Source organism: Balaenoptera physalus (assembly GCF_965194825.1).
Source record: "Balaenoptera physalus genome assembly, chromosome: 17".
NCBI classification, from domain to species: Eukaryota; Metazoa; Chordata; class Mammalia; order Artiodactyla; family Balaenopteridae; genus Balaenoptera; species Balaenoptera physalus.
Window position 1 is genome coordinate 24,410,418 of NC_138895.1, and position 15,081 is coordinate 24,425,498.

General features: G+C 33.8%; 1 protein-coding gene and 1 long non-coding RNA gene across 3 annotated transcripts in view; both read left to right on the forward strand.

Annotated features, from left to right (window-relative positions):
• Positions 1 to 6,171, forward strand: part of ZBTB10 (zinc finger and BTB domain containing 10) — a 41,834-nt gene extending 35,663 nt beyond the window's left edge. For both annotated transcript variants that reach the window (XM_082432842.1, XM_082432843.1), the window contains 3 exons: positions 388 to 564; positions 764 to 936; positions 1,216 to 6,171. In XM_082432842.1, coding sequence (XP_082288968.1) covers positions 388 to 564; positions 764 to 936; positions 1,216 to 1,521 — 656 coding nt within the window. In that variant the 3' untranslated portion in view covers positions 1,522 to 6,171. The remainder of the gene's footprint in view (positions 1 to 387; positions 565 to 763; positions 937 to 1,215) is intronic.
• Positions 1 to 15,081, forward strand: part of LOC309646515 — a 124,185-nt gene that overhangs the window by 78,110 nt on the left and 30,994 nt on the right. The gene's annotated exons all lie outside the window — the stretch shown is intronic.

Consider the following 15,081-nt stretch of genomic DNA (forward strand, 5'->3'; position numbering starts at 1 on the left):
TGCCATTCCACAGCTGGGTTTCCCATTCCACAGCTGATACTGGTCTTAAGTGATAGTATAGTTAGAAACAGCAGCTATTAAAAGGGTAGTTTCAGGTGGCTCCACATACTATTAAATAGTATTTTTATTTTACTGAATTTTTTTTTCTGTGGTTGAATTGTATTTTAAACTTTAGTTTGTTTTCTATTCTAATAGCCTGCCAACCAGGATATTATAAATTGGGATAATAAGGTATGAGGCCATCTCAGCTTTAGACTAAAATATAGTTTTAAATTTAGCTATTTTATATTAAGCTGTTCTATCATAAAATACAGATTTTTTTTATTCTAATAAGAGACAGATCTTAATTACCATCATTACATCAGGATCACTTTTCAATTGTTTTAGGTCCTTCACATGATTTCAAGTATGGCCTGATGCCTGGCCCTTCAAGCGATTTCAAGTATGGGTTGCTCCCAGGTACTTCAAATGATTTCAAGTATGGATTGATACCAGGTGCTTCTAACGATTTCAAGTATGGATTATTGCCTGAATCTTGGCCAAAACAAGAAACTTGGGAAAATGGCAAGTATTAGTCAAACATCTATAGAGTTCTTAATACTTTTTATCAATTAAAAGCTTCCACATTCTGGGTTCTAAAAAACTCAGATACTAGTAGCCCTATAATAATCCCTGTTCTCAGGAATAGACAAGCTTTTGATAGCAAGTTTTCTGTTTAATATATAATAAGTGCTTTTTTTTGTTTGTTTTTTAATTCTCAAAGGTGAATCATCTCTAATCATGAACAAGTTAAAATGCCCTCATTGTAGCTATGTAGCCAAATACAGACGAACACTAAAAAGGCATTTGCTCATTCATACGGGAGTCAGATCATTTAGCTGTGATATTTGTGGGAAACTGTTTACTCGCAGAGAACATGTAAAAAGACATTCCCTGGTAAGTAACTTTAAATGTAACTGATCTTTGAGATAAACTATATTTGTGTCAGTGAAGCTTAAGATATTTTAACACTATTACCTGCAAATTTAAGGAAGGTAGATTATTAAATAAATTGCTTTAAACAATGAATGTGATTTATGAACCAGTACTGAACTTGATACAGAAAGATAATGATGTATTTACTCATTGTTAAATGGGATGTTTAATTTGAATGGTTCAAATGTATTATATTGTCTGTACTATCCTTACATTGGATTTTTTCCCCCCTTCAATTAGGTGCATAAAAAGGATAAAAAATACAAATGTATGGTGTGTAAGAAGATCTTCATGTTAGCAGCCAGTGTTGGAATAAGACATGGATCTCGACGCTATGGTGTTTGTGTAGACTGTGCAGATAAATCACAACCAGGAGGGCAGGAAGGTGTAGATCAGGGACAGGATACAGATTTCCCTCGGGATGAAGAATATGAGGGGAACGGTGGAGGAGAAGCTGACGAAGAGCTGGTTGATGATGGAGAAGATCAGAATGATGCATCTCGATGGGATGAATCCGGAGATGTTTGTATGTCTCTAGATGACTAACTGACCTACTATACTCCTCAAGGATGCTGCATTTGGACATAATATGAATCAACAATTTGAACTGTTGAACTTGAAGGCTTGCAAAATATGGTACATGCTGGATGGTAGTTATGTTGCTGTGAAAACTGTAGGGTCAAAGCCTTATAGCAAAAAAAATTTTTTTTTATATTTGCACAGGACTGTACAGCAGACAACCTTGTGGTTGGATTACATGGAGTCCACACATCTTCAGTCAGTTATCAAAGTAAAAATATTTTTTATTTATAGGATATACAGTAACTATTTGGGTCCTATGGAAATATAGTACCTGTTCTTAAAAAGCTTACATTCATGTGCCACTTTAACATGAATGAAGAAAATCCATTATTAAGAGTACAGTGACAGCTGACCTAATTACTCTGTCCATCAAACCACTCAGGCTAGTTTGTACTAGTAGAGTTTTGTTTCTATTTTTATTTTTATTAATTTTATTTTTTTTAATACAGATTTTCAGTGAGGGGCCTTTTCAACCCCATTGGTTCTACTTTTCTGTATTTTCCATTTTAATTTGCTTCATAACTTAAACCAAGTCTCTTCTAGTCTTAGGTATTATTTCTCAATTTTGTGCTGATGGGCATGTCTCTAAGAACTGGAGAGGTAATTTATTGGAATGAACTAACTGACTTCCTCCATTCCCCTTTTCCTTTTTGACATGAATTTTACTACTTTACAAATGAAGAATGATGTTGCAAAGTACCGTGGTGAGGTTGACAAATACCACTAAAATGATTATGATTTAGAAGTAACTTTTTCCTGCTGCTCTAATCTGATAAATGGTTACTATATGACGTTTTCTGACAAGGCATTCGGTTTTGGGTATCTGTTACTTTGGCACTACTCTTGTTTGCTTCTTTTTATTTTTGCCAGTGTACTATACCTCAGTCCTATTTGAAAAGACAGAAATCTAATCGAAAGAAAAGTCATAGATAAAATGATTTGTTTTATAATTTATCCTCCATGTCCAGTTTTGGTTAGCTTGTTATGCAATATAAGTGAAATATCAGGTTTTTACTCCTGTGCCCTTTTTATCATTAAAATTAACACAAAAAGTGCATTCTCTTTTGTTTCATACTTACTGGGGTATTCAGTGTTTGAAATTATGATAGATAATTTAGTTAATTTATTTTTCAATTCCTTGAAGTCACTACATCTTGATATATAGTCTTTCTAGTAGTCACCATGATTCAACAATCTGCAAAAATCTTACAAATAAAGCATTGAGAGGCTTTACAATTTTTATTCTGTTAACTAAATTCTTCAGGGTACAAGGGGGTGATGTGTTAAGTTGAAATTGCCAGACTTATTTAGCCTGATGACAGATGAATTAGCTGATTGACTCACAGCAGCATTTCACGTAATTGATATTAACATGCACAACATTTATCAGGAACATATTGTATATTGTATAAGATTGAGGGATATCATATTTTCAGCTTTCTTTTAAATAGAAATTGAGTATATTTTCCTATTTTATATCAGGTAACTAAATTATGCTAGTTGTGTGGAAAAAATTGCAAAGTACACTTTGACAGACATAATCCTTTTGGTGCTCCATCCGATCAAAGTTGAAAAGATGATAGGTTTTTTAAGAGACAGGCTTTCTTATCGTCTCTGATTTCAGTAGAAAAATGGTTTAACGTTAGACACTGATGCTTCTGCTTGGATAAATCAAAGAAAGATAAAGTACAGTTACATGGTTAGATGCATCATTTGTCACCTAAACTTTATCATAGTTTCTACAAAACTGAAAAACTGACATGAATAGTTTTGGTTTGACTTTTAAGACTGAAGAGTACATCTTTTTCTCAATGTTCTAGACAAATGAGTAAAATGTAATTCTGGTTGGGTCCAAAGTAGACGTTAGTTGGGCAAAGATACTATGAATGGAAAAGTATTTTAAACGTAAAATGTTCTGCTTTGTGAATATGTAAGTATAGTATAAAGATTTCTTTCATCCCATTTATCCCTCTCCTTTAAAATAAACCATAGTTTACAATTGGTAGATCTGTCTATATATAAATATATATTAAAGAGAAAAGATATATATCTAAAAATCACCTAAGTCTGCTTTATTAGATTCACTTAAGTGAACTACAGTTCACTTATTGCATAGAAACTGGACTTGGCTTTACATTCTTAATGTACTTTTACTTTTCCTTAAGATATGAACTTACTCTCTTTAAACTGAATTTTCTTTTACTACTTAAATCATTTATGTATATCTGGTAAATTATGACCAAATTTTTGTTAGATTGCATACAGTAAATTGAAATACACTCTTGGTACACTACGGGATTGTTGTGCTTTTGTTTTGGTTTTAGTTGGAAACAAGGTTTGATGTAGATGGCTTGTTACTGTTAATTTAAAATATTCTATAATTATTGTCCATTACCTTTTATGTTGTGTTGTGACAGATTTGGCTATATTTTTAGTCAACTGAAATATACTTTAAGAGTTTGTTTTTAGAAAGGTAATCCAAAGGAAAAATGTTTATACTCTTGAATATATTAGCCTCAGCCTATATAAAAATTTCGTCTTTAAAGTAAACATTTTACCAGAAACAGAATTGACAGATTTTTCTACTTGCTGACTGCCTAACTTATTTTGTTTCATGATCTCGAGGGGACTGCCTTTTCCCTTCCAGATCTTTTTTAAAAAAATAGTTTAGTACTAAGGTATACTACTGGATGTTTCTATTTTTTTAAGTATATTCTTTTTCTGACTTACAGTACAATTTCAGGAAGTTGATAGATACTAAGAACTTATGATTGGTCTGAGAGAGGTGACAATGGAATACTCAAAATTTTGTCTGTGGAGCCCTGGCGGAATTATGTGTTACGCATTTGCTGAATTTTTCTCTTGTAACTTATATTTTAAATGAAAAATATTTTAGAGCTTTTATTTAATGAAGGGGAAGAGTATAAACTGTTCATTTCCTATTCATTTTGTAGTAACAGACCCTCTCATAAATCAGGATCATGTATTCTTTCTTACGAGTCTCAGAGACAGTTACTTCATACGGTCCCTGATTTTTCATTGTTATTGGCCCTCATTTTTCATATTCACTAGATATTTTGCTAAATTTTAGCACCATAGCAATTAAGAGCTAAAAAAAACATAGGAAGGGGAAACTGAACAGTAATGAGTAGCTCTGCAATCTGGGGGGAAAACATGAGCTGGTTTTGGTAGAGCCATCCTGATGAAGGAAGAGTGAGATGAATGAGTTAATTCATGTAAAGCGCTTAGAACACTGCCTGGTGCGTAATAGGGGCATGACACATCTTAGTTGTTTAGTAATACATGGATACCAAGATGAAAAGAAGTGGGGAAAGGGGTGGAGAATAGGGAGAAAATAGGGAATGAGAAGATTGGGGCTTAGAAATTTGTAGTAATACAATGTGCTGTAAAAGGCCTGAAGATGACTGGAGTAGTATAATAGGGGAAAGTGTGATGGAAGATGGGTCTTAAAAATCATAAAATTTAAAACCAGTAAGTTTTATTTATGTTTTTAGGATGTTAACATAGGATGAAAAAGTTATTTTTCTGAATAATTCCAAAAGCTAGCATTTTTTTTTAGTGCCTGCACGTGCCACGCGCTTTACATTATCTTATCAAATTCCCTATAAGTAAGTAGGTGCTATTGTCTCCATTTTATAGAAGAGGAAAGGCTCCATTGAAATTTGCTTAATTTAATTTCACTAATGTAACACAGTTAGTTACTAAGTGGTAGAGCTGGATTTTGACCAGGTCTGATTCTGAAGCCCATGCTCTTTTTAGGGGGCTCTATTGCCCCAACTTTTGTAGGATTTTAGCTCTTTAAAGGAGTCTGTCTATGGAGACATGTTTTTCCTGTAGAACAGCTATGTAAGGAATTTGAATGTCTAATCCTTCCTCCCCCAAATATCCTTAATACTCTTTCCTCCTAGTACAGCAATTGTTACATCACATGATTATAAGCAAGATACCCAACCTCAGTGTAGCACATGCTGTTAATTGGCTATAGCATTTTCATTTTTAAAAGGATGATTTTTAACTGAAGAACTAGATGTGAACCCCAGTTTTTGTGCCGTTCAGTCACCCAGATCCTTAAACCTAACTATGGTACATAATATACATGCTTAGAACTAACAGGTGTTTTTTTCTTAGTCACTTTAGGATTTTAAATGGAAAGGTTTTTTTTTCTTGCTGTATCCCTACTTTCAAGTGAAGTTGAACCGTTCAAGGTAGTTTAAAATGTATTAGGGATAAGCACACTTTAAAAGATGTTTTCTAGCCCTGAATTTTATGACATTGGGTACTTAAAATTTGGAATATGCTGGCTATTGAGAACAAAATTTTGGGTTTAGGAGAGGGATGGTTGAGGCCATTATGAAATGGGAGAATCAGCATTTTAAACACTGTAAACATAAAAGAACACTTTCTTCTGCCTGCTGTTTGTAAAAGCTCTTTGGGAAGATCTTTTACGAAGACCAATTTTTTAATGTAATTTACCTACCTAGTATAAGTGTCCTAAGACATGTATGTAAACTTCCACAACTGTTTTGTCTGTGTATTTAGAAAATACACAAGAATCTTTATCAAACCTAAAAATATAAACTTGTGAGCACTGAACTGCTTCTGGCTTTGTGAATTTTGTTGACTCTGACATTTAATTCAGATTTCTTTGCTTTTAACATATACTAATTTAGACTAATTGGGGTCGGGAACACCTTTGTAAAATTTGACTTATGTATAATTCAGATACCTTTGTACTTAAGGTTTACAAGTTTGAATTGTAGAATATTAAGGGTTTTTTGGTTTGTCTCTTTTTATGTGAAGTGCATAAAAGACCCAAACTACCTCCTAGTAATGCTTGGAGAGCTGCTTTAATTAATAGCAGTGCTTTGTAATCAGCATATTGTCTTTCATCTTTATTACTTTTTTGGAATTCTCTACAGGTTGTAGAAAACATTGAAATATTCCTCCTGAAATATACATACTTTTGGAAATGGGTTGAAAAGCCAAGGTGAACTACTTCATCTCATATTTGCTGCATACTAGTGGATTAATGGATTATAAGTAAATATATAAATTTCAAGTCTGAAACTTTTTAATAATACAGAAAAAACATACTTTTAAGAGGTTTTTGTGGTGGTGGTGTTAGTAATAGCCCAAAGGAAATCATAGAATGACTAGATATCCAGGCTTCTAATTATTAAAGAAATGAGTTTTGATTTAGTTTGGAAAACAGCAGATTAATGGATGGGATGCCTGTATTGCATATAATTGTTAGTATCTTTAAACTTTTAAAAGAACTGTCATGTGGCAGAATTAGATATATTCTAATGGTTTATATAGATAGACTCTCTGCAGTTCCAAGGGATTAGGATTGGAACTGCTCAGAGTGCTCAAGGTTTAAAAAGCAGTTTTTAATAAATGAAGATGAAGTGGGATTACTCCAGGAAAAAACCAAACCCCCTCACCACTGGAGATGTCCTAAATAAAATGAAAGATTACCTGAGAAGCATTTTGGCTAAGGCAGTATTGACCAAAAATTTCTATTTCAAGGTGGATTTTTTTGTTGTAATTTTTTTGGACCATTGTAGTTATCAACTTTTTGTTTTGCTTAGAATGTTGATAAAATTTTGTGTAAATATCTCATGAAGGATATTTTGACACCAAAATGAACACAGTTGAAACTTAGAATATCATGTTTAGCTTTATGGAAAAAACTGTTACTTGAGCTTTTTTCTTTTTCACTACAAGTCATCACAGACCAATGTTTGGAAGCTGGTGTAGGAAATTCAGTTACTGGATCTATAGTTAGATAAGAAAATTCGAGGTCCTTCAGATCTTAGTCTATGTCCTAAGTGAATTTTGAACTAAGGGAAATTTAAAAATGGACTACAGGAAATCTATTCAGTTAAAGTGAATAAAAAATAGGCTCCATAGTTGCATGGTGCCTTACATGCTATTAATACTACCTTCTGAATGTTTTTTCTTTTTTCCAATAGAATCAGTTTGGCAATAAGAAAATACTAATTTCCCACGCATAATTAGGTCTGTTTTAGAGTCTTAGTGAAAGACATGCAAAAGACAGCCTTCTTGACACATGTCCCAACAGCTGTTGAGAGGACAATATATAAAATGGTCTCAATAATTGTAGAATTTTTTTAGGTGTAAAGAAACTTTATAAAGATTTAGGAGATAACTAATCTAGAATTGATTCCCAGAGAGGGAACTATAATGACTTTGCAGTCAGTTTTAGACCAGGGCTCCTCGGCTTTCATTTCAGTATCTTCCCCACAACAAACTCATTCAATGAATATTTAACATTTGGGAAAACTTTCACATTAGAGACTACAAATTATATTCAGATAAAATTCCTGACACATAGTCTGAGCTCGAAATTATTTCCTAAGTGAATGATTATTTTAAAGACCTCAACATTTTTAAGGCTTTTGCCTGCTAGTATCTCGTGGCATGTAGCTCTCAAGCTAATTTTGTTTAGAAGTAGTTTGTGTTGTGCCATGCATAGGGATCACACTGAGCCCTCGGGGCCCTTTATCCCAACACCACCATAGGTGTCCATACCCAAAGGCACAATGACCAAACCCAACCTTTGGCTAATACTACCATAGACATCTCAATGCAAGTAGTCTTCTGTGATTCTTTTTTAACCTTTTTTACACCATCTCCATAACAAGTGACAAGATTAAGTATCAGCCACTTGCTGCAAAATTTTAATGACTGGCATAGCCACCACTAACATCTAAATGTCTAATATTCAGTGTATATAAGGAAGATGTGAAAAAACTAGGAAGAAAACCCGATTGGAGTGTATTCCTTCATGTAGTGTAGACTGCAGCAATGCATCAATAAAGATATTTGGATCTGATGTTTTAGTTTACTGATAACGAATTTTTGGTATTTGTGAAGAGGAATGTTGGGTGTTGCATTTATATTTTACCATATGAAAGACAAATGTGTGTTTATCTGTACCATGTTCTTATGTCATCCACTTGGATTTTGGTAGCACCTAGATTCCTAAACTGAGATGGTGGTATTTACATAAGAGACATGAGTGATTCTCCAAAGCAAGTTTTACCACACTAAATTTTCAAGTAATTGCCACTTAAAACAATTAGCTCATTCCAAAGAATGGCAATTATAGGAATTGGATCAGTGTCCAAGAGTTACTAACCCAGGGTCTTATACTTCTCATCTATGGCAAGGGAAATGAGAAGAAATTATTTTAAGAATTACTTTAGTTCTAGGTAAACAACTAGAGTTTTATATATGTAGGTATAGTTTTTCTTTGAGTTGCTTCCTTAAAAGATTTTATTATTTCATAGGCTTGAGGGTGTTTATTAGAATCCTACCTTAGACTTCAGGCAGTTATTTTTGAGCCATTAATCATCCTAAACTTTTGCCCTATTTGTGCCTTCTGAAGGTCGCTGACTCTTTAGCACCCTAGTCTATTTGCTGGCCCTTCTTTGTTACTACTGGTGACTTAGGCGACACTCAAAATGTAAGCTCCCATTTCAGTCAGTGGACTCTTTTCCTCTTTGGTCATACATGTATTTGGCAGATGTACTGAATACCAATTTGTGAGAAAACAGTTACCTGTGATGGATAATGGGATCACAGTGTATATTCTGTTCTCTATTCTGCAAGACATTTGGGATGGGAAAAGATGCAAAGTTAGACAATCAGGGAACTTTATCAAAGAGGCCTTTCATTTCAGCAATTTAAAAAAGTTAGTGATTGTGAGGTGTGGAGTGAAAGTATAAAACAGTGCAGATTAAGTTAGTAATGCATACACAGCACTTTGCATTGTCCCTCTTCAATGTAAGAAAGAGGAGAAAGAATACTTTCACCTTGAAAACTTACTACTTTCTAGGTGCCTCCCAGTTCTCTGTCAGCTATACTGGACAAGTCTGTAGGATTAGACAAGCTCCTCTTTTCTCGGAAGACCCATCTGTGTACTCAGGGAAACGGACACCTTACTAGAGTCTACCTACTGTTTGGGGGACCTAGATGATGAAGACTTTGACATAGAGGTTTTGTATCCAGTAAAATTGTAGGAACTTGGGGCTAATGTTCATTCCACATATTTTCTGAGTAGGGAAAGAATATCACCTCTTCTCAAAGGATGAAATTCACAGGCTTCCGTAGTCCCCAACTCCACCCCAAGTTATTCTTAAGGAAAGTTATGATAAGATCTTTACTCAGTTTTTTTTGAATTTTATTTTATTTTTTTATACAGCAGGTTCTAACTATCTATTTTATACATATTAGTGTATATACGTGTATATATGTCAATCCAAATCTCCCAATTCATCCTACCACCCCCCCACCCCGCTTCCCCCCCCCCGTTTACTCAATTTTGATGTGCTTTTTTTTTAGCATAGCATATTTACGCCTCACTAAAATTAATCTCTTAATATCAAAAACCTAGTCAATGTTCAAAATTCCAGCATCTCATTCATGTTCCGTGTGTGTGTGGTGTATTTTACAGTTTGCTTTTCGGTCAGGATTCTAATAATCTGTAATAGGAGTCAGCAAACTTTTTCTGTATAGGGCCAAACAGTAAATACTTCAATATATACCTTGAAGAATGATGTGCCTTCTTAACATCAGTGAATTATTTCCTTTCCAGAATTACAAATCTGGGGTAGCAACAAGATTTAACACTTCGATGGCACCATTTTAGATACTATCTTGCCTGTGATTAAGCAATAAGACCTTAACAGGAATTCAGTTAAATACCATACCTCAGTACACAGAGTGTTCCCTCCCCCGATACCCCAGTTGCTAAATGAGAGAAAGGATATGTCCAATTCAGAAATACATTCAGAGCTTGAAAGAGGAGACTAACTTGCTGATAAAAATATGTACCTTTCTAAATTAGACCCTTTTATTGCCACTTAATCCTACCTTTATCCTCTGTTAAAAGATTCTTTTATATCAGACCTCAACCTAAGTTGAGTACTATGACTTTGACTTTCCATAGCCTTTACAATGTAAACTATTTTGGGAGACTTTCATTAATATCTACACTTATAAAAGGTGTCAGTAAATTGGACTTGTCAGTCTTCTTGGACACGGTTTGAAAATGCTAAGCTTGTGAGTAACTGAGCCAAAGTATCTGACCTGAAAAACACTTTCTATCACACTGAAGAAGAAAATTCCCCAAACTAAAGACTATCAAACTGATTCAGAAGCCTATGTCATTGTTTCAAGCACACATAATTCCCCAATGTAAGTCCCGTTGAGGATGATCTTTGTGTTGCTCAGTTTCTTGTAATAGTAGACTCAAGTACATGGCAAATGAACCAAATACTGAGCACAATCCTTCTTAGTCAAAATTTCTATTAAAACATAATTTCAACATTGATCTAAAATAATTCCAAGAGTTTTTCCTTATAATTAAGGTTAAAATTAATCAAAACAGATGGTCTGATTCTAAGAAATTTAGAAAAAGTTTTGTATCTCTTCTATCTTATGTGGTACTGTCCCATCAGAAGTGTCAAATATATCCAGAAAGGACATACGATGGAACTCTGAGAAGAACATAGTCACTTGAGAATACAGCAGGGTTCCTATCTGGGCATCCCATTCACTCCTCAACCCACTGCAACCTAGATTGCAACTTCAATATTTGAAACTACCCTCTTAAAGGCCACGATCCTCACCTCTGCAGCATTTGCTACTGTGACTGAATGACTGATTTCCTTCACACAGCCCTCCTCTTGACCCTGTACACGTTGGTGTTCTTTTAATTCTTTGCAGGGCACTCTCCCAGTGTTCTTTCCCTTGGTGTTCTTAGTCCCAAATGATCACAATGACTTGGCTGACCTCTCTTCAGAGTTGACAAAGATTTGTTGAAATGACACCATGCATTGTCGTTTGACGCACAGAGGATTTTCGATCACATCCTAATTTGGGTCACTGTTCTTTAATTTCTCGTGGATGACCTCGGGGGTCTTTAGATTTACGTTTCTGGTGTATGGAGTCTCATCATGAGCATAGCAAAGTTACCTTTAGAAAAATTATAACCTTGATTTTTCTGAAGCTATTTAATGCATGCCAGCCATGTAAACACTATTTGATGAGGTGATGTCTAGCTGACTTTATCATGTCATATCAACATGTATGTATCTCTGTTAACTATACAGACTAATAAAATCTTCGAATTGAAGGAACCTGAGAAAAACCACACCTGTTTATCCAGCCTCTGCTTGACCTCATCCCATCAGTTCATCAGTTCATTTCCAGCTCACATAGCAGCCATATTAGGTTGAGATCCATCTTATTAGTTCTTCTCTAGACTGAGTTGAGTTGAAGTCTCCTTATTCCATCTCCCAATGCCACATGGATTCACATCCTTTCACATAATGGTCTATGCAACTGTGGGAACTTGAAAGGGGTGTACACTGTATTTGAGGAGTACTTAGGGCCTTAAATTTTTTCCATTGCTAGAAAACCGTATGTTTTCATTTCTGTAAGTATTTATATAATGTCAGAAATCCATACTGTTCACTCTTTTCCAGTTTAATGTTTCTTCATTTTAAAGCTAAGAATCAAATATTTAATATGAAAAACCAATGCTCAAAAAAAGATTTTAAAGAAAAGCACCCAGAAATATTTCTTGTAAAGTAGAATATTAATTTGTTGGCACTGGTATATAACACTTAACATAAGATTAAACTTGCTTCTCCAAGATAAGATTAAGTTTGCAGCTTGATATAAAAATTTAAACGTTGCTTAATCCTAGGCTTTCAAGAATTTCATAATTAATTGATTTCTTAATGCAGTACAATTTTAACGTATAAAATAAATGATTCAACTCCCTTTAGAAAATGTATTACGAGGAAGATGTGAGTTATTTTTTCCTTTATTTGCATTTCAGATCATATTCTAAAAGAAGTGAGAAATATTTCATTTTTATTAAATTCTTATGAAACTTCAGGTCCTTCAGGCCCAAGCCATCCCTCTCCTTAAGCAGAAGGATAGGTTTATAATTATGACTACTTTGTTATTTTTATACTTAGTTTGAAAAAGATTATGAGTACAGTCCTGGTGCGTTTATGTCACCAAGATGGAAGAATGAGAATATTGTCTTCATTAGGTAGCCAGTTTAACATTATTGTGTATTCATTGGCATAATATTTCTTCTCAATGTTTGAACTCTAAAAATATGAGTCAGGAAATTCCATAAAAATAGTTACCCAAAATGCATTTTTGTAAGGTTTGGTTTACTGCGTGCTGTTTGAAAGTTACCACCATATCCTTCATCTTCGTTTCAGCACAAAATCCAAGAACGTGAGCTGAGAATCTGTGGACATTTTGCCTGTGTAGGTGAAGAATTTCATTGCAATTTTAGCCATTTACGGATATGAGAGGGAAAAAGGGGGATGTTTTTACTCTTTAAGCATTTATAACTCACTGACATCGTGCCAGTTTGTTATAACTTTTATGTTTAATGTGAGCAATTTCTTTATAGTATCATTGTGACTCTAATCTACTAGACCTCAGAATGGCTATTTTTTGGGAAACTAAGCTTAAATGATGCAGATGTAATATTATTTGCAAGCAAAAAATGAATAAATTTGCATTAGCTGATTTGCCACTGTAAAAGTCCTTTCTCTGCATATATAATGGAAATGAAGTGACTTGAAAAATCAGATTTGAGAATGTTTTCAATATATCATCCTGTTATTAATATCCTGCATTTTAATAGAATCTTTTTTCTTATATTCCCACCTTTATTAACATAATTTGTCGTTGGAGATGATTAATGAGGCAACTGCAAAGGCAAAATCTGACATTTTGTATATTCTAAGAAAGACTGTCAATTTTATTTTTTAGCCATATGTACACACAGAAAGCAAAACTTAATCATGCCATTAAAGAAAAATTGTTAGCAATTGAAACTGTACTATGTAATTGAGTCCCATCATAATAATTTAAGTATGTTCAAAGTATTTTCATTGTGGGATTAATAATTAGAGTATGACATATATTTGAGACCTTTTATATTTTAGTTTCAGAGTTGAAAGCTTTCCAAAGCTTCTAAAAAGTAAAGTTGTAACACATTTATGTGGCTCTCTCATTTATGGTCATTAGAGAAGGAACTTACATAAGTTTTATGAGGCAAAATATATTGAAAAGAGTATTCCTCAAGCAAAAGTCTTCATGATCTGTAGATGTGATATAGAAAGGTTTCAGAATAAACTATAGAATTTCATATGAACTTCACTTGTTTGAGCAAGTAAATTTGGTAAATAATTAAAGAATGTTTTCCTTTAATGAATCCAGTCCATTTGGTATATTAGATAATTATTATCATTCAGATCATGTCTATTTCTTTAGCTCTATTAGAGACCCTTTGTTCTTTCTTTAGTAAACAGTGATTTAAATTACCATATATGCTGTTGTATTCCACAGTGACTAATTAGCATAAGCTATTCAAACACACCAAGACATTTCTATTTTAATATTCATCCTTGAAGAGAAAGTATACTTTATAGGATAATTGCTAGTTACTGTATTCATTTTTTATAAATCTAATTAACTTATTTACAACGTGAATTTTTAAAGTGAGCATTTTGTTTGCACGTTTCTTTTCCCTGTTTGCATTGGTGCTTGACAGGTATTCCACACATTCTGCACTCACTCTTTTGAGTTCCTACTTTAGCCCCTTTGCGTACCTTCATCTGATCTTTGGCTGACTCTTGGAAGTTACTTTTTTGTAGCTAAATTCTTTTAACTAAATCTAGCCATGTTTTAAGATATAAATATGAAACCAGGGATCCAATTTATCCTTGAAATCACTGAAAGTGAATTTTAATCCTATTTTATTTGCCGAAAATAATCTCAATTAAATATTTTTTATTCTAATGGTAACCATGTAAATTTACTGCCTGATTCTTAATACCTCACCACCAGGAACAGTTTCTTTCTAGTGAATTTCTCTCTGCCTTAAATTTGGCCATTTTGCCCTGACTATGGCCTTTCTCATTAAAACCTAACTGGCTAACAAATGCAGAGCAAACCTCAAAAGAGGAGCATTGTTTTCACTTCTAAATAACCTTCTTCAGGGATTTTCAAACTATGCTCTGGGATCCTAGGAGTTCTTTGAAGATGCCTCTGAGTGGGGTTAGCTGATGCAGAGTAGGTAGGGCCCTTGGGCCTTCAGCCAAAGCTCTACAGCAGCTTCACTTTTATCTATTTGTTTATGCTTTCAGGGCCCAGTACTTTAAAAAAAGTTTTTAAACCACGGACTTGATTTCAAAACATTCATGGATGATAATATTAATAATAACACTAGTAGCTTTTGTTTATAGAGTGCTTATCACGTGCCAGACTCTAAGTATTTTCTAACGTTAATCTATTAATCCTTAAAACAACCCTGTAAGATTAAGCATTTTTATTATTCCTATTTACAAATGAGGAAACTGAGACTTAAGGAGATCAAATAACTTGCCCAAGTGATCACAGCTACTAAGCGACAGACTCTGATTCAAATCTGGGTGT